Source organism: Aythya fuligula, chromosome 8, assembly GCF_009819795.1.
Source record: "Aythya fuligula isolate bAytFul2 chromosome 8, bAytFul2.pri, whole genome shotgun sequence".
Classification (NCBI taxonomy): domain Eukaryota; kingdom Metazoa; phylum Chordata; class Aves; order Anseriformes; family Anatidae; genus Aythya; species Aythya fuligula.
Genome location: NC_045566.1, coordinates 23,811,630 through 23,830,996, shown reverse-complemented (window position 1 = coordinate 23,830,996; position 19,367 = coordinate 23,811,630). Strand labels below are relative to the sequence as shown.

The 19,367-nt window shown below is 36.8% G+C and overlaps 1 protein-coding gene across 1 annotated transcript; it reads left to right on the top strand.

Annotated features, from left to right (window-relative positions):
- The first annotated feature begins 34 nt into the window (after positions 1-34).
- UCHL5 (ubiquitin C-terminal hydrolase L5) lies at positions 35-18,252 on the top strand. Its single transcript, XM_032192703.1, has 11 exons — positions 35-219; positions 645-708; positions 2,708-2,813; positions 10,676-10,801; positions 10,886-10,947; positions 11,043-11,173; positions 12,992-13,055; positions 14,165-14,267; positions 14,674-14,787; positions 15,135-15,233; positions 17,636-18,252. The coding sequence occupies exons 1-11, from the start codon at positions 138-140 to the stop codon at positions 17,678-17,680; spliced, it is 996 nt and encodes a 331-aa protein (XP_032048594.1). The 5' UTR covers positions 35-137; the 3' UTR covers positions 17,681-18,252.
- Positions 18,253-19,367: the final 1,115 nt, after the last annotated feature.

Here is a 19,367-nt window from a genome sequence, read left to right as displayed (position 1 = left end):
CCCGCCCCGGAGCTGGGCTGCGGGGGCTGCCGGGAAGGGAGCGCCGCGCCTCGGCCTTGCCGCGGAGCCGGTGCCGCTGCTGGCGGCCCTCGCGCGCTCGCTCCGTCCCCTCAGGGCTCCGAGCCGCCGCCGCCGCCATGTCGGGAGGCAGCAGCGCCGGGGAGTGGTGCCTGATGGAGAGCGACCCCGGCGTCTTCACCGAGCTCATCAAGGGCTTCGGTGAGGGAAGGAGGGCGGGAAGGGGCAGCGGGACGGCCTCTGAGGGGGCTCGGAGCCTCCCGGCGGAGGAGCAGAGGGCAGGGGGGAGGTGGGGATGGAGGTAGGGGGTGGGCAGCCTTTTGGGGCTGCCTCCGCTCCTCAGAGGTGAAATTTTAATAGACGCGCGTTTTATAGCTCTGGCAGCACAGGGGGTGCGTGGTGGTGTCGGCGGGGCAGTCTGTGGGGCGTTTGGTGATAGAAACAAAATCATTTTGCCTGTTAATTTATAATTCCTGTCGCATCTCATTTCTTTTTTTTTTTTCCTCACAAAGTCTAGTCCACTTTGCTTGTGTTTCTGTTTAACTAATAGATCAATCTTCCCTTTTTTTATTCATTATGCGCCTTTTAAGTGCAGCACCTGAGAAAACCTCTCTTTTCTCATTCAGGTTGTAGAGGAGCACAAGTTGAAGAAATTTGGAGCTTGGAGCCAGAAAATTTTGAAAAACTGAAGTAAGGAGCTTTCTTTTCTGACATGCATATTTTCTAAGTTTACGCTCGTGTGAACTCTCCAAAAGAAATGTACTGAACTCAGGAAGGTGGCTTTTCTTTTTTTTTTTTTTTCCTAATTTCCCCAGAAATTAATTAGGATCTTGATTTATGGAATCATTAAGGTTGGAAAAGACCTCCAAGATCATCTGGTCCTACAGTCCCTCTACCACCAATATTCCCACTAAACCACGTCCCTAAGCACCAGGTCCAACCTTTCCTTAAACCCCCCTCAGGGACAGTGACTCCGCCACCTCCCTGGGCACCCCATCCCAACGCCTGACTGCTCTTCCTGAGGAGAAATGTCTCCTCATTCCCAACCTGAACCTCCCCTGGTGCAACTCGAGGCCATTCCCTGTAGTCCTAATTTAATCAAGTACTTGGTAATTAAATGACCTTTTATTAATGCATTGGTATGTAAGATGGCTTTTCTGTTTATGGGAAGAGATGATAATAGCAACTAGAACGTGAAAATCTGCTGATGACTTTGTCATTGGCTTGAATTACATCCTTTCACAAGTTGCTTAACTTTTGGTCGTTGCTTTTTTAAAACTTACCTCCCTTCTTCCCTGCATAACATGGCATTTTATCTGCTGTCTTAAATTAATTTACTGGAGCTAGGCACTTGTGTTATCCATCTTTCCTACAGAACTGTGTGTGAAGGCAAATAGTCGTGTCATAACTGACGATGACTGATATCATTTGTAACAGGGCTGTCTTCATTCGGCAGCAGTAATTCACTTGCCCTTCTCTCCATTATGCATTAAGTGTTAATCTGTGTTTGCAAGCAATATTTTAAGAGAAAAAATCATCCAGCCTAGGCCACATTCTACTGCTGTGCAGTTAAGCTACGTTTATATATTTAATTTTTCCAGAGAGGTAGCAATCAATATGGAAGGTATGATTTTAGATTCTTTTTGTCTCACAAAAAAAATAATTATGTGTATATATTTATATATATATATATATATATATATATAAAAAGAATATAAAAAGGTATTTTGCAAGTGGCACCTGAATGGCAGAAATGTTACTTCAGTAGTGGATTATTTGCTGCCTGAGCCATACACTTCATCTGGTGCTCCATTGGAATCTTCCCTGTTTTGCCCATAAAGTTATAGCATTGCTTGTTTTTACTGTCAGTTGTGTATCTTGAGTCTTCACCAGCTTCCTTCCTTCCCATCTACAGATACAACATTGTAACTTGAAGATGTTTAATAATACATTAACATGTAGCATTTTTCAAATTCCCGCAACAGACCTACTGCTAATGCTGTCAGAGGTTCAGAAGAGTTTCTTATGTAGCACAGTACCATGTTCACTTCTTGCAAACAAACCTTTTGTGGCGCCTTTGTGGAGATAACCTCAATTTTGAACTGATACGATGAATAAGTTTTTGCTTTAATGTAGCTGTGGGTACTGAATGCGGTGCCACATGCGGTAAAAGCTATTTTCAGTGCAAGACAAGTAGTCTGAATAGCAAGACATGGTTTTAGAAGAAGAGAAAAGTGTCTTCTTGGAGTGATATGTCAAAGTGTGAAGTTTCACAAGAGCTGCTCTGTTCTTTGAATATTTTATGTAAGCCTAAAATGAGTATCAAAAATTTAGTTCCAGCTCATATATGCGATTGGTAAAAAGCTATCAAAATATTTCCCAATCACTAATAAATTCAAAAGGACGTTGTGCAATTATTATAGTGACCAGAAAAACTGGTCCTGACTTATGAAAACTACTAAATGCCAATTCAGACTGCAATTGTTTAGCATACGTGGAAAGAAGTCTGAAGTATGTTCTGCCTAATTAAAAGAACAGGTCCAAAATTTCCAGTGTCAGCTCCTAGTGTTTAGAAAGAAATGATTAACAATTACTGTAGCAGCATATGGTTCAATTATAGTATGTGTTTCTGGCTTTGATGCTTTTCCTCCATACAGTTGTTTTTATTCCTATCAATTTTATTTTTTAGGCCAGTACACGGGCTCATTTTCCTATTCAAGTGGCAGCCTGGAGAGGAACCAGCAGGTTCTGTTGTTCAGGATTCCAGACTGGATACAATATTTTTTGCTAAACAGGTACGGCAAGTTCAGTATTTTTGTTAGATGTGTCATGAAACAGAGCTTTTAATGCTGAAAGGTAAACTAGCATTTTGTTAAAATGAAAGCAGAAATTAACATTTTGCAAGGTGGAATAACTTGCAACAAGTCCTGTGGGACAAGAAACAGTGTATAAGATGACAGATCAATCAGATTTGCTTTGCTAATCAAGTCAAACAAAAATATTATCAGGAATAGAAAAAGTAAAATTTGTATAGGAGAGGGCTGACAAATAAATAAGAGCAAGCAACTCTTCTGTACCATAAAGAATTATTTAGTTTTTGACAGAAGGAGCAAGGCTTGTTTTGTAGTTAGCTTTTTTATTGATGTGTTGGTTCTTTTTGGTTTGTGTGTCTTTTGTTGTTCTTTTTTTGAAACCACTTTCAACAAATCATAGGAAAAAATGTTTTTCACTCCAGTTCTTGTCTCTTGAGTTTATCAAATACTCTGCAGTCAGGTCAATATGTTTCCAGGGATAATGCTTTTCTTTAAGACTTTACAGACTAGTTTGGTCTGTAAATTTTAAGTTTGAAGTATTTAAATCAGAAAGTTGAAATTGGGATGATTATTTTTGCCAATGTAATCCATTGCATTTCATTAAATACAGCATAGTGCTGAAATTCTGTGTTACCTTTGACAGGCTGCTCTGCATATTGTTGTACTGTTTACAAGCAAAAAACTCGAGAGAAAATAACCAGAATGAAAGCAGAAGTGTGTAATATTTTTTTGAAACTTTTTTCAAGATATAATTGAAACTGTTCAAACAAGAATGATACCCCTATATGTTTTATCAAAGGGCAAACCATTAGGCTTTCTGAGAAGCCTCACACACTCACGTCTTTTTCCACAAATGCAGAAGTGCTTCGTATGTAAATTTCAGGATATAAAGAATTGTCCGTGCACTCCTAGCTAGAAACAGAAATGTGGAAAGCAATGGAATCAGAAGATATATTTATAGCTCACCTGACTATATGTGCTTCTGTTATGCAGATAATAGTCTTTAATTAGTTTCTCTTATAATCCTTTTACCTTACTGTTTCATGCTGTTGTGGCTGACTTTATTCCTTGGGCTGTTTTAATACTATTTCTTGATTCTTCCCCTGCTGCAGCTCTTGAGTCCTGCCAATCAGTGTCCATCGTTCTTGGATATAGTGATCAGCAGTAGCTTACCTTTGTCTTTACAGCTTGATTGGCATGATAGGCACCACTTTAGGTTATTCTTTCTACATAATCAAACCTACTGTTAGTGATCAATAGGCTGTGGCTATGGAGTAGCCTTGTTGCAAAGAATCTCAGAGAAAATCCTTGATACAACTGTCAAAGGGTAGCTACTTGGCAGGAGGAAGTAACTCAGATATGAATGTAGAAAGTTTTTTTGTTTTCTGTTTGTTTTGTTTTTTTCTCAGATGAACACAAATTTATCCTCATACAAGAGATTTTCTCTCATTTCCTATGAGTAGGTAGCAGCTCAAAAGTTTCACAGCATTTATTTGCTCTACTTTATCTGCTTTTCCCCCCCAGTATTTTCCTTTTTGGAATGTGACACTGTGTAAGAGTAAGTGGCTAAGAAGAGCTTTGAGCTTTAACTTGGCTTTGCAGAATGTACATCAGAAAACTTAGATAATGTTAGATTTGCTAACAAAAATATGAAAAAAATCATGGCTAACAACAAAAAAGCTTTCTTTGTTTTGTAGCATTCATTGAAGCATTCATATTTTGCTTTTAAAATTAAATCCCAACATGTTAAAGTTCTCATTGTGGAGGTGAAGGACCTTTCTAATCTTCCTTCCACCTTCACCTGCACTTCTTCAGGGTGGGTGTGCTGGTCTGACTCATTAAGTGTGGAAAGCAGTTTCCAGAAGTGTTCCCTATTTTAAAATAATAGTTCCTAGTTATTCCACTGGATGACACTGAACGTATAGTTCAAAAGTAACTTTAAAAGAGTTTAAAATTATAATCTGTTTGTAATGTTTTAGTTTAGTCTGTTTGTTGAGTACACTGGCTTGGCAAAATCAAAACGTTCCTTACAGATGTAGTTTATGTTTCACGTCAGTTCAGTTTTGCAGGGTTTGAGGAATTGTGACTGAATGTCTAGTGAAGTAGCTGCAAAGAAATGAAAATTACAAGTCAAGAGATCAATGAAACAAGTTGGTTTCAGTATTTTGGCAGCAATGTATAGCACCTGTTTAGTTCCGGTGGCTTTAACTAAGGCTGACTTCTCCAAGGTGCGAGTTTTAACTCAATGAGCTGTGATTTGAGGATTAATAAGTGTTTTTTCAAGCAAGTGGCTGATGTGAATATTTGCTGCTGATTAGAATATGGAAGTCTTGGTCCTCCCAGCCTGCCTCCTTTTGGCTGCATGGTTCTCTTCTCTTCCAATGGCTCAGATGCTCATTGAACTTCCATGAGCCGGTGCAGATCGTTAGCAAGCAGTTTTCTGTAGGTTTCCTGTGCTTGTTTTTCTGGGTTAGTCTGCTGCCACATTGTCAGATGTATTAATTTAGTTTCACAATGTATAGGCCAAAGCTGGTAAAAGGTGAGTGGGAACAAGAGCTTCTCTGATGGTAGAGGTGATGTTACTGTATTTCTTGAAACCACAGTCTGTGAATCTTGCTGAGTCACCCGGGAGCAGAAGGGAAGACAAACATTGCTATTAAAGATTTCTGTTGTAAAATAGCAACTTCTCCCAGCTATCGTGCTGCAGGGTTCACGTCCCTTCTTTATTTAGTTTCCCCTTACATATTTAAGGCCAATCTTATAATGGCTTTGAGGAGGGTACGGGCGTTATCTTTCAAGAATCTTTTTATTATTATTATTTTTAGCATCTCAAAAAAAAAGTGATCAATAAGATAACTATATGTTCATTTACAGGATGCAAGCCCAGGACAAATAGATTTCTTGTTTGGGTTAGCAAGATTTGTATGGCTTTTAAGATTACCAGCCTGTTTGTTTCTTCAAAACTGACGTGACGCTGGGCCAATAAAAATCTCATTAAGTTCGTTGATTGCCTTTTTTTCCCATTCCGATACATTTTCTTCTTTTAAATGTTATCATCTAAAGAGATTGGGTATAATACGTCTTACTGCAGAGAAGTTCTAAAATGAAATTCTGAATCCTCTATGAACAAGACTAAGCTGTTAATATGCAACAACAATTCAATATTGGAAAGAAATTATATTAATAGTGTAGCTCCATTTCTGTTCAATATTAATTGGATATTATACGTTGAAAATTATTTAATTTGGCAAGAAACTTTAGATATAAAAGGCTACAAGTCCTATACCCTGTCCAGCAAAACAACTTTCAAATTGTGTTAGGAAACCTGATTTTTATAAGCTTTTGCATGCTCATATTTTGCTCCTACCCACTTTCATGATGATGTTGTAGCGGAATTTTAAATGGCGATTCCATCCTGAACAAGGTTAAATCATGAATATGCTGGGGAGGGGGGAGGAGTTGAATTTTAAAGTCTGTCAAATCTGCATACATATTAAAGGCTTTTTTTTTCTTTTATTGGTCAGTTTTACGTGCACTCATCTTAAATTTGGCCTCCCTGTTATGCCTAGGTATGATTTGGCCCTCTTTTGGGGGTCACAGAACTCTGGATGAATTGCCCTTTGAGCTAGGATACCTAGGCACAATGAGGTGAGTTAAGGATACAATTCCAGCCTTAACTCTGAATTTCCTGATTTTTGTGTTGTTTCAGTAGGCCCTTGCCATTATTTTTACATGCAGCAGTTATGTGGTTGTACCACTCCATGCATTCAGCTGTCTTTAGCACCGTTTTGAATAGCTGTACTCTGTGCTGACCGCTGTGGAAGTGGAAGCCTCTTTTGACAGAAAAGAAAGCTGTAGCTGTAAACTTGCCTACTTTTTTTATTATTATTTTAATAACCCTTTCAGTTTTTATTACTGAAGTATTGATATAATGCATTTATTTTGTGTCATGTATTTATTGTGTTGCATTCTGATGATAGAACATTACAATTGTGATAATAAAACAATAACATCATTAATCAGGAAAAAAGTCTGTACTTTCAGAAGCAAAATCTTGCTAATGATAATGTAATAAAAAAAACTTGGGTTTGTAGTTATCTTTGTGCCACTAATAAGAGCACATTAAATATTGTGTTTTTTTTTTTTTTTTTTCAAATACTTCAGTTGATTTCAAACTCTTTTTTTGACATTTTCAGGTTAGGTAACATTAAAATTGACCAGACACCCATGCTAAAGCAAAACGGGAGATAACAGATAACATCATAAGAAGTTAAATGAACTTGGATACACACCTGATGAAAATCAGAAAGATTTTTAGTAATGGAACATAATGACAGGAAGATTGTATATTTTATTTTTTTTTTTTTTTTTACCAAATGATGGATTAATTAAGTTAAATAGGAGTTTTAAACATTAATAAGTTTCAATGTTAATTTTGTGCCATTGGGCTTTGTAAAGCCAACTGTTTTATAATGCTTTGATGCTTAGCATGTAGACCCTTGAGATTTGCTGGTTGTATTAGTAGTTACAGCACAGAGCTGTTTAGAAGTTTTGTTTGAAAAACAAACTAGGTGATCCATCGGATGGAGGACGTAATTTGAGGACTCAAAGTACTACAACCTTAAGATGACCCAGAAACTTGAGCTGAATTGCTAGGGAAAGGTGTCTGCTTATGGAGTTGTGAACCTTAATGGGAGAGCGTGGCAAAATAGCCTTGTCAAGTAGCTCCTTGCTATGGTTTCTTTTTAGCTAAGTGTCACTTGGCAGTGCAGCAGTATTCCCAGGGTGTTGAGTCTGGCTTCTGCATCTTGCTAGTGCATATGTATTGGTGGTTGGTTTGTGTTTGTTAGCTTTTCATTTTCTTTTCAAATATTATTAAATGGAGCTTGTAGCTTCCAACAGCAAAATCTTTCAAATATGGATGTCTGCTTTAAGTCAGAATCCTTGAATATTGATCAAATCAATGTTCAAATGCTCCAGGACTTACTGGACAGAAATATACAGTAAGTTTGGAGATTTCTGGACAAATGCAGAAAATCCTCCATAATTTCTTCAATTCAAACTATTATGCTGAAAAGATTTTTTTCTAGGACAACCTGTGTGTACTGTCATGCTGTCTGAATGTAGAAAATGTTTGCAGTCAACACTAAGACACCCTTAAGTAACGGAGATATGTTGGAAGTTGGGGTAGATGGGCATCCTGACCATTTCTCTCCAAAAGGACTTAATAGCTTGCGTGTACAGCAGTGTTGGACTGGCTGCATGCAGTGACAGGATGCTGAGCTGTGTACTAAGTAAGCCTTGCACTCATCTACCTCTGGTACCACAGTCGCCTCCTTGGTCAGTGTACTTGGCCCTGCCTGTGGGCTGCTGCTAGCTGGGCACCTCCTCCTTCCACCAGGTCCTTCTCCCTCGTCTGGCTCCAGCACCACGCTGTCCTTTTAGATCAATCACCTGCCCTTCCCCCTGTTGCTCTGCTGGAGCACTCTCTTCTTACTGCTTTTTCCTTCCCTATTGCCTCACATTTTTGGGAGTATTTCTAGTTCTGTAACTTGTTTCCATTTCATTAGCACTGGTCTAAGATCTGCATTTGTTCTGTATTGTTTTCTAGCAGTAAGACAAGATAGTTTAAGATGGTTCTTGTACACTTAAGCAGACTACTTCCATACTGCACTTGGAATTCAAAAATGTCCCAATATTTGCCTTTCAGTGTAAGACCACAAATCCATGCTGAGTTTATTTTTTTTTCCTTGTGTTTTTGCTGTTAGTTCAAGCTCCTGTATCCAGCTGGTCCAGCTTCTGTGAGGATCTGCCTCTAGACTCAAAATGTCTCTTTTACTTTCCCTTCCCTTTCTGAATTCACTGTTGGGTTAGCAGTCTGCCAGAGCAACTCATCATTCTATCTTGATTTTTCAGTGAGAATTATCATCACATGGTGTGCTCTCTGCTGTTAATATCCTGTGTGAGTTATTCTGCAGCTGAAGTTTGCTCGAGTGTACCTTCATTTTAATAGCACGTGCTTCACTGCATGGGGTCTCTGCTGTCCTCCCTGCCTTCTTCCTGTGTCAGCTGAGTTCCCTCAATGTTTGTACCACTGCTTCAGGCCGGCCTGCTCTAATCCATTTCAGATCCTCCTGTTTTCAACCTAGTACTCTTACAACAGTGTCTGATTCCACTCCGTAGTCACACAGCAGAGAATCTTTTGGTTTTGGTTCCCTTTATGTTACAGTTTGATTTCAAATTATTTCATTCTATTGGTCTGTGTTATTCATTTTTTCTGCTGCTGTTTGTTATTTCACTACCCTCAACTGATTTTCTTCCATGCTCTTTCTTTCCTAACTGCAATGCAGCCTTTAGCTTGCCTACCTGCAATCCATTTAAGTTGTTTCAGGTGCCGCATGTGCAGCTGACTCTCTTGGTTGAAATTTAAGACAACCAGATTGTATTTTTCTTAAACTAAGAAGTGTTTTATTATTACTTTATGATCTGCACTAGAAAGACATAGTATGAACGAAGAATGTCATGAACTATAAAAAATAACTGTGTAATACGGCGTATAGTGTTAACACAGTAGGATTTCATAAAAGATCAAGAGAAACAAGTGATGTCTCTGAGGCAGTTTCTGGAGCAGGAATGGCAATGCAGGGGACAATGCTGATCGACAGAATTTAAATAAAGAGAATTAAAGAAAAGCAAACATGGCCAGATATTTCTGCCCACTTTTGACAACTCTTTGCACTCAGTGAGGAGAATTTGATGGTTTTGATAATGAAAAAAAGTTGTTCATTCTTCCCCCCTGCACCCCTTATTTTTTGTTGGAAGTGGTTTCATATTCAGTCCTGAAATTATTATTTTTTTTATTTTTTTTTTTAAACAAAAGCAACATTCTTTCTCCCAATCCGAAGGTTAAGTAGCATTTGCCATTGAAAAGTAGTCTCACAGGTTGAAAATACATTATTTTTCTCAGCTCACTGAGGAAAAAACTGCTGATTTGAAGTCCTTCTGGTATTATGGTCTCATTTATGTTTTTTAAATGCTATATATATATTAGTGTGGATATGATTTTAAAACTATTAAAGGCACAACTGTAATGTGAAGGAGTTTGTTTATATTTCTAAAAATAGAATATTTAGCTCAAGTCTAAGGAACAGTCACACAATAGTAACTTAAATGTTCTGTTGAGAAGGATAGGTACACTGGAAAGTAAGAAACAAGTGTTTTTTTTTGTGTGTGTGTGTGGTATCTATATTTCATATGGCATTCAGCAAAATTTGATACGTTTTGTCCAGCATAACCTTTTAAGAAAAACATTCCAGGTCTGGTTATGTGCTTTATTGCCCAAATGAATATTCTTAGAGTGCTTCTGATCCTGTTAGGAATACTGATTATTTGAACTATTTGAATGACATCCTCTTTGGGAGGATGACTCTTTTGTTTTTTAACACTAGGTTTAATATAGTTTGGGCAGCTTGCCATGAGTAGTGTTTTACTGGTCGTTCCACTAAAATCAGAGGGTTCCTGGTTTGTGTTGTTTCCTTATTTGTTTGTTGTTTTGTCCTTTATTAATGGACAAAATGGGAGGTAGTCAGTAGAATGACAGTTTCTAACAGAGGTGTGAAACACTAGTTTAATCAGTTACTAGTATACAACATTCAGTGTTCGTTTCATTGGTCTTCTACAGCAAAGTTGTTCCTGTGGCTACTCAGCTAGATTTGCTGTCTTGAGAGGCAAGCAGTAACATGAATCAGCGAGGACAGTGTGTGTAACCAAACATGTTACCAAATTTAAACTATATTTTTGTCACCAGTACTGAGCAAATTCTCAACGCTTGCACTTTCTTGTAGGTAATAAATAATGCTTGTGCTACTCAAGCCATAGTGAGTGTGCTATTAAATTGCGCTCATCAAGACATCCATCTAGGAGAGACTTTGTCAGAATTTAAAGAATTTTCACAAAGTTTTGATGCTGCGGTAAGTGCTTACTATTTTCTGTATTTTAAGTATCGGTGTTGTATATACGATGAGTTACAATTTAACTTTTTTATCTAATTTCAGATGAAAGGTTTGGCACTAAGCAACTCAGAAGTGATTCGGCAAGTGCACAACAGTTTTGCCAGGTAGCAAGTCTTTTACATGTTTTCCAGCTAGGCAGAATTCAGGCAAGTTCTTTTTAATCTCAGATCTCTTTTTTTCTCTTACGTTTTCTTTGCAGACAACAGATGTTTGAATTTGATGCAAAGTCTTCAGCAAAAGAAGAAGATGCGTTTCACTTTGTAAGCTATGTTCCTGTTAATGGACGGCTATATGAACTAGATGGATTAAGGGAAGGACCAATTGATTTAGGTAATATTTCATCTTTTCTGAACATCCTTCCTTTTAACAATAACTTGGTGGAACAATTTGGCTGTATATATGTTCTAGGACCAAATAAAGCTCTTTATTTAAAATATATATAGATTTTCTTAATGTACAACTCAGTCGCATACTTTGCAGAAATTCATGTTGTTTTATTTTTGTTAATCTGAAAATCCATTTTTCTTTCTGCTTCCACTAGGTTTCTGATTCTCTCTCCTTTCATCCAGTAATCAAATGAAAAGCCTATGTAATCCTGTGGGTTTCTAATACCTTAATAGTTTTGTTGCAAATTGAGAAGCACTGATAATATACTGATGGTTATTTGCTCTTCTTATGTGAGGAAATAAGTTGTTTTCAGCTTTGTCTCAAAAAAAAAAAAAAAAAAATTAAAACCATGTAATGCTTTTTGCTTTCATTACAATTAATGCATGGTTCCCCTTATTCTCAATGTTATCTTTTGTTTGTGGTATTGTTACCCAAAACAGTTCCCATGTCATGTTTTGAAAGCTGTTTTTCTACAGGTTAATTGTAATGTATCCCTTTATTTTATTGTTTGTTTCTGGGGAAGTACAGCTGACCCCATGTAGTTGTACATTATGCAGCTGACACTTACACCGTGCCCACTTTCTCCATAGGTAGCAAATATTTTCCAAAATATATCAGAGAGAATAGCTGCTCATAGCTTATTTTTATTCTCTGTTAGAGTTCCTGTTTCATGTCTTGTAGTCTTCCTTAACTTGTGGTACGTGTAACATCTTGTATCTTGAAAAGTTACAGTCCTACCATGTTTCTGCACTTTCTTTTGACTCTGGTATAAGCCAGAGTGTTCCAAACTCTGTTTCCAACATCTTTTCTCAATGTGCTTGACAATTTTATTTATTTTTAGGCTGAGTAATGGCTTTCTGCTAAATATCACCTTCAGTCTGGCTGCTGACTACAACCAGCACATCTATCAATAGCATAACTATTATGGTCACAAGATCATACAAGCTTTTTCATTTATTGTACGGTCCTGAAATTGCTAGAAAGACATTATCAATTTATGAAATTAACCTTTAGTTAGTCTAAACAGAATCTTGAGAATCTTTAGTTGGTTGCAAGAGAAACAGGAGACTAAGCTATCAATCATATATCCTTTTATTTTATTTTTTTCTGTTTGGCTTTTTAACGTAGTATTCCATAAGCAGTGTTAACTCTTTATTTCACCTAAATAGAATGGCTGTGATTACCATTACTTTTTTCCTTTTTCTGTGCTCTTTCACATTCTTTGGAACAATTGGTCACATTTGTAGGCCTAATGAAAAAGAAGAACTTTTATTGGAAAATAATTATTTAAGACAGGGAATAAGAAAATCAATAGTCTCCTTTACTTCCTTATCTCTTACACTCTCATACAATATGAAGATTTAAAGGTATGATATGCTGTGCTCTTTCTCTGAAGAGTCCATCCTTTTTTTTTTTTTACAGATTTCCAACCATTTTCCAATTTCTCATTGAAATTAGAATTTTCTTCTGTTCTTTATCACCATGGTAAATGTTAGATGCTTTTGCTATTAAAACTGAGTTTTGTTCCCAAAACTGAGTTTTGGGAAGTTATCTAAATATAGCTATTCAAAAAAGTGTAAATCCACTTCCCCAAAAGATCATGTGATCAATTTGAGACTGCAGTTGCCTAGGAAGATTCTTGCCTAGGAAGAACTTAGTACATATTCTATCAGAAACTGGTGCATAATCCAGAATTATACAAGTTCTGAATCTTCAATAAGCTTTGAATAAGTAATTTTTATTTTTTTATTTTTTTTCTAGGTGCGTGCAATCAAGATGACTGGATAAGTGCTGTACGGCCTGTCATAGAGAAACGTATACAAAAGTAAATGATCATGATGCTTTTAAAATACGGCTCCTTATACATATTTAAAAAATATATCCTTATTCTTGATTTCCTTCAATTAAAGGCTTTCAACTGAATTTCTAAGGAATGAAGCTTGTGCATCATTTTATGCGCATATCACAGCGTGACTTCAGAACCTATTGCCCAACATGAGCCAAATGTGATGAATAGATTAAGTCTCAAATACGCTGTGTTCCCGTATGATTAATCAAAGTAGGTATCTGTAGTGAAGAGAGATGCTGCTAGTACTCTGAAAAAGTGCGAGCAAGTTTAACTGTTAGACACCTATGGGTTTTCACAAGTGAAAAACTCAGTGCCATTACCATGGATAAAGTTTGGGCATGCACTTTTAATTCAAAATACCAGATAATAAATATATTCATACATCTGGTATTTATAGAAGAAAAACTTTCCTTACGTATGTTGGTTATTTTGGAAATTTCAGCTAGAAAAAGGCACTACAGAAGTTTCACAGCTTCCTAGCTGTGAGCCCAAGTTACAGCCGTAAACATGTTAAAATTGATTTTATGTTGGTTTTAGAAAATAATTTTGAATATCTTTTACTTGGAGACTTTTATTTGGTAAGCAAAATATGACTGCCACACCCCATTTGGAGAATTTAAACTCCGGAAGGACTGTTAATCTAACTGTTGAATGTACTTTTCACATCGTATGGGGATGTTACTGTCTAAAATATAACAGTAAGAAGGAAATAAAAGCTATTGCATGCAGCAGTCTTGTACAAATTTCGTTGTCAGACATATCTTTTTTTTTTTTTTTTTTTTTTTCCTGGTGCCTTTCTTTTCTGAATACAGTTTCAAATAATTTATTTTTTTTTGGACCACAGGCAGGAACAGTAGTATCTTGGAAGAACAGGTTATTAGGAGTTACAGTTTGGGTAGTGCTGATCTGAGGTCTGATTTTATTTCATGGCAGGATTGGATCCATAGCACAACTTAAATTAATAGAACTCTTTATGTTCCTTCCCCAGCCCTCCAAAAATGTATTCCCTTATAATGGAAGGAAATCCTGGGGGAGGCTTTTTGATTTGAGACTAATTTTGATTTGTTTGTTTGTTTTTTATTTAGATACAGTGAAGGCGAGATAAGGTTTAATTTGATGGCTATTGTGTCTGACAGAAAGATGATATATGAACAGAGAATTGCAGAATTACAGCGGCAACTTGCAGAGGTAAGTCATGGTATTTAAGGTAGTGGAGTAGTTCTTTGGTGACAGTTCTGTCTTTATTATTCACCTCCTTTCCAAGTAATAAGAGCAGGGATGGATTACTATACCTGTCCAATGCTGTGCTGGAGATACCTTGGTAATACCCAGGGATCACCTGCGTGAGCTAATTTGAGCACTCAGTACAGGATGGCTACAGAATATGGCTCTCTGTCCTGGCTAATCTGGTAACTGTGATAACTGAACCATTATTTTCCTAATTAAAAAACAATAATACACTTAAAATTAACTGCAGAAATTCCTTGAATATTACTGTAACTGTAAGCAAAACTGAATCTTTCTGTAATAGAAATACTCAAAAGGCAAGACTTTTTTGCACTAACTTTGTTTAACACTTTCTGTTTTGTGGAAGGAGGAGCCTATGGATACAGATCAAAGCAGTAACATGTTAAGTTCTATACAGTCAGAGGTTGCAAAATACCAGATGTTAATTGAAGAAGAAAACCAAAAATTAAAAAGATATAAGGTATGTAGCTTTTGCTTTTTGATTAAAGTATAGGAAAAATGCAAGAGAAAGCTAACTGTTATGTCTATGGGAGTCTGTTGCAATTAATTTGAGGGAATTGAATGGGTGTTAGAAAAACAATGTGCTAAATATTTTACATAAATTCACCTGCCAATCCTGAATTTACATGTTACTTACTAGCTTGCTTCCTTTTAGCATAAGGCTTACAAGTCAGTTTGCATTCTCTGTAGTTTTGTTTTGTCAATTCTTTGTGTATTTCTCACTTTAACAGAATTATTATATGATTATTATATAAGCAAATTCACTATGCTCAAAATAATCTTTTAATGTTTTAAATTCATTTTTAGATTGAAAATATTAGAAGAAAACATAACTACTTACCTTTCATCATGGAATTATTGAAGACTTTAGCAGAACACCAACAGTTAATACCATTAGTAGAAAAAGTGAGTATTTTTCAGTTGATTTATAAGAAACAAGCCAATGTATTGCTGTAATTTTTTATACCCTCTTTAAAATGCAGTCAATTGTTTAGGACAGTATAAATGGCATGGGTTCATTTATTGAAACTGCTACGTTGAAATATATTGCTGGTTTATCTGATAGTCCCTTGTGATTCTGGAGGTAGAATTCTAACAGAGATTTGAGATAGAGCATGCTTTTGCATAAAAGTGTTCAATCTCCTCTTTGATAACATAAATGAAGTTTTCTGATGGTGATAAAGGAAGAGGCAATCCAGTATCAGGTAAAGGTCATGTTACAGCACATAAAATCTACGGTACAAGCATGATTTTGGATTTTTCTACGCTGAAAATTAAAATTCCTATTAAGGCTGTGGTGTGGAACCTCAGTTATGTAGTAGAAGTTCTGCCATGCTACCTTAACATCCCTTTCTGAACTGAAAATAAGAGTATACGTGTACAGATACCTAGGTACAAGGCTGATCCCTTTTGCCAAGCAGGAGTCTTTAAAGCTGTTCTGGTGATTTATTTAGCTGTCAACGCTAGATGGCAACCTTAGCACAGAACTCTGGTAATTCAGAAGACTTGAAAATTGTCCTCATTGTCTTCGTCCCGGTACCAATTCACTGGCTCATTGCTTTGCCCTTTGTATAGTATCTAGCCATTATTATAAACCCTAATAGCAAATCAATGTTAAAGCATGTTTTTTAAAGTGTCTGTCACCTTGACAAGGTTGTTAAAGTATATTTATAGCAATATGGCTATTTAAGTATTTAAATTGTAATTAGATGATTGTACTAGCTTGTATATCTATCGATGTGCCTTAGCCAGTATCCCTCATTTTCAACTCACGTCAGAAAAGATCTGTATATTATTAATTTGAAAAAAGAATTAAATATTATTTAATGAGTATATTCATTTAGCTAAATATACTTAGAGTACGTTTGTAGAGTAGTAGTTTATAATAGTAACTTTAGTCTGGTTTTATGATGTTCCAGTTGAGGAGGGGGGGAGAGACAATGAACACTCTTAGGAACTATCTGTGTTTTCTTGATGCCCATAGAATAGAATCAGAATCATTTAGGTTGGAAGAGACCTTTGAGATCATCAAGTCCACCGTTAAGCCATGTCCGTAAGCACCATATCCACAGGTCTCTTAAATACCTCTAGGAACAGCAACTGTAACACCTCCCTGGGCAGCTTGTTCTAAAGTCTAACCAACCTTTCCATGAAGAAAGTCTTCCTGATATTCAGTCTAAATCTCCCCTCATGTAACTTGATGCAGTTGCCTCGCATCCTATCACTTTTCACCTGAGAAAAGAGATTGACACCCTCCTTGCTCTGCAGCCTCCCTTCAGGTAGTTACAAAGAGCAATGAGCAAAAAAAGCTTCAGCTTTCTTTCCTCCAGACTAAACAGCCGCAGTTCCCTCAGCCACTCCTCATACATCTTGTTGTCTAGGCCCTTCACCAGCTTTGTTGCTCTTCTGTGCACACACTGGAGCAGCTCAGTACCCCTCTTGAAGTGAGGGGCCCAAAACTCAACACAGTACTCAAGGTGTAGTGGGACAATCATTTCCATAATCTTGCTGGCCACGCTATTTCTGATACAAGCCAGGATGCCATTGGCCTTCTTGGCCACCTGGGCACACTGTTGAATCACATTCAGCACCACCACCTCTTTTTTTTGCCAGGCAACTTTTGAGCCACTTCCCCAAGCCTGTACCACTGCATGAGGTTGTTATGCCCCAAGTACAGCCCCCAGCATTTAGCCTTTCTGATGCAGCATCACACAGCTTGATGTGGCCCATTGATCTAACCTGTCCTGATCCCTGTTAGAGCCTTCCTGCCCTCAGGCCAGACAAACAGTCCCACCCAACCTGATGCTGAATTGCAGACATCTAGAGGAATTATATTTACTTAGATTACATTTCTTGGAACAAATCTTCCTTTAATCTTGAATTCACCTGTTAATATTTTCCAGATAATCTGTATCTGAATATATTTTTTGTCTGAGAAGTAAAATATTTTCACTAGTAAGAGTTATTTGTAAGCTAAAAGAAATGAGTGGAGATAGGAAAATTCTAAGTTAAAATTTCTGTTATAAAAAGAAGTGCTTCCACACCCCCAGGAATTATGTAACTTTAACATTTCTTTTGTATTATATAAACTTATGCCTATATGTATCCTTACATGCTGTTATACATAAAATATTATTAGTAGTAAACCAGCAGTAGGATACCTCTGAAGCATCTGAATGCACATTTTGAATGTCTCTTTCTACAACATTCTGTGCTGAAGGTTCAGTAATAGAATGACTAGTCAGTCAAAGCTATAGAAGGTAGATCTGTCATATCAGAGTTTAACGGTATCTCCCTTTGCTTTCTAGGCGAAAGAAAAACAGAATGCCAAGAAAGTTCAGGAGGCCAAGTGAAGATGACTGCAAAATACATATAATTATGTGCTTCTGAAACTATTTTCATGACAACAAATAAAACTTTTCATAAACTCTAAATTTGTCCAGCGCACGTTTGACAATTGTTACAGTTTGTCTTGTACTGTATGCACGGGTCAATTTTTTTTCCTCCCCTTGCATCATGTGCATGTAGGGCTACTAAGTAATGTTTAGGTTCTCTTCATCAAACTCAGTATTTAAAAGTCTGATTTCTGAAAGCTTGAGAAGTGAGCCTAAAACGCATAAGGAAAATGTACCCATTTTGTCCCACATAAGTTTATGATGATGCGAATGCCAGAATTTAAGCATAAGCATGAGCTTCCTTTGCTCATCCCTACTAACAGTTGTTCTGAGCTCATCCCAACTATCCAGATGTTCAGCGACATGCCCTGTGTCTTTGTTTCTGAGAAGTCCATGTCTAATTTTTTTACAAAGTTGAAAATTATGAATTCAGCTGTAGAAACATTTGCAAAGACCAATGTATAATCTCAAAAGATCTGCATTGCTTTAGTAGAAAAGATAATAAATATTCCCATTTTTATTTTGGCAAACTTTCTTCCTGTGGTATTTTTATTATCGGATAAGGTAACTAAGATATGTATTGAAGGTCATCAGTCTTATGACTCTGAGTATATGCATTGTCATTTTGTCTTAGAAAGAGAGTACAGCATTGTCTCAGGGAGTTAGTGTTCTTGGATATAATTTAGTGCTGTTATATGGTATGTTGAAGTTGCCTTTAAAGCAATGCTTTTTAATTCACCTTGGGAGGTAAGAGAAAATTTATTCACATAAGAAAATGTAATTGTATAAGAAAAAGCATGTGGGAAGATTCTTGTTGATAACATTGTCCTGGAAGATCCATCCCTGGAAGTCTTCAAAAGACGTTTAGATGTAGAGCTTAGGGATATGGTTTAGTGGGGACTGTTAGTGTTAGGTCAGAGGTTGGACTCGATGATCTTGAGATCTCTTCCAACCTAGAAATTCTGTGATTCTGTGAAGATGCTTGACCTGTCCTCTGTGAACCAAAGGGAGCAGAGCTTGCATAGCCTCCTACCCTCTTAGTGCTACTCAGTGTGAACTGTGAAAAGGCAAACCATTCTTATAAGGATAGTAACAGGCCATTGCAACAATATGTAGTACTTCTTCAATTATTCAACCATTATTAGTGTATAGCATATGTAAATTAATTTAGAAAACTTCCTTTCAGTTTTCTCCTGGAAGACTTGGACAAGAAATAAAGAAAAAGAAGTAAAAGGACTCAAATTGTTTGGAAGACATTTAAAACTGGTAAAAGGTTTCACTTTGCCTGTAGTTAGACTACATTGAACTGTGAGGTCATTTGATCTTGCAGGCCTGTATGATGAGAATGTACTGTATCCAGAACACATCTGAAAAGCCAGATATGAAACAAATTATTTTATTTGTTGGTGCTTTATATATATTGCATATATTGACAGGATAAAATTTTGACTAAAGAAATAAACTGCACTCTCCTGCTGAAAGGATACACTTCAGTCATTGCAGTGGCTGGAAGGATTAGATTTGTTTCAAAAAAAAAAAAAAAAAGGACATGAAATCTGTCTACAAAATTGATCAGGTAAGCCATGGATGAGGAGATAGCTCTGTACAAGTGTTCTCTACATTAGTATTTCATTGAGGCAGCATT

Excerpts from the sequence above, each read along its gene's own strand:
- UCHL5 (XM_032192703.1), top strand. The coding sequence starts at position 138 with ATGTCGGGAGGCAGCAGCGCCGGGGAGTGGTGCCTGATGGAGAGCGAC. Across the intron at positions 10,948-11,042 it reads GTGCACAACAGTTTTGCCAG|ACAACAGATGTTTGAATTTG; the intron begins GTAGCAAGTCTT and ends TTTTCTTTGCAG. Across the intron at positions 13,056-14,164 it reads ATAGAGAAACGTATACAAAA|ATACAGTGAAGGCGAGATAA; the intron begins GTAAATGATCAT and ends TTTTTTATTTAG.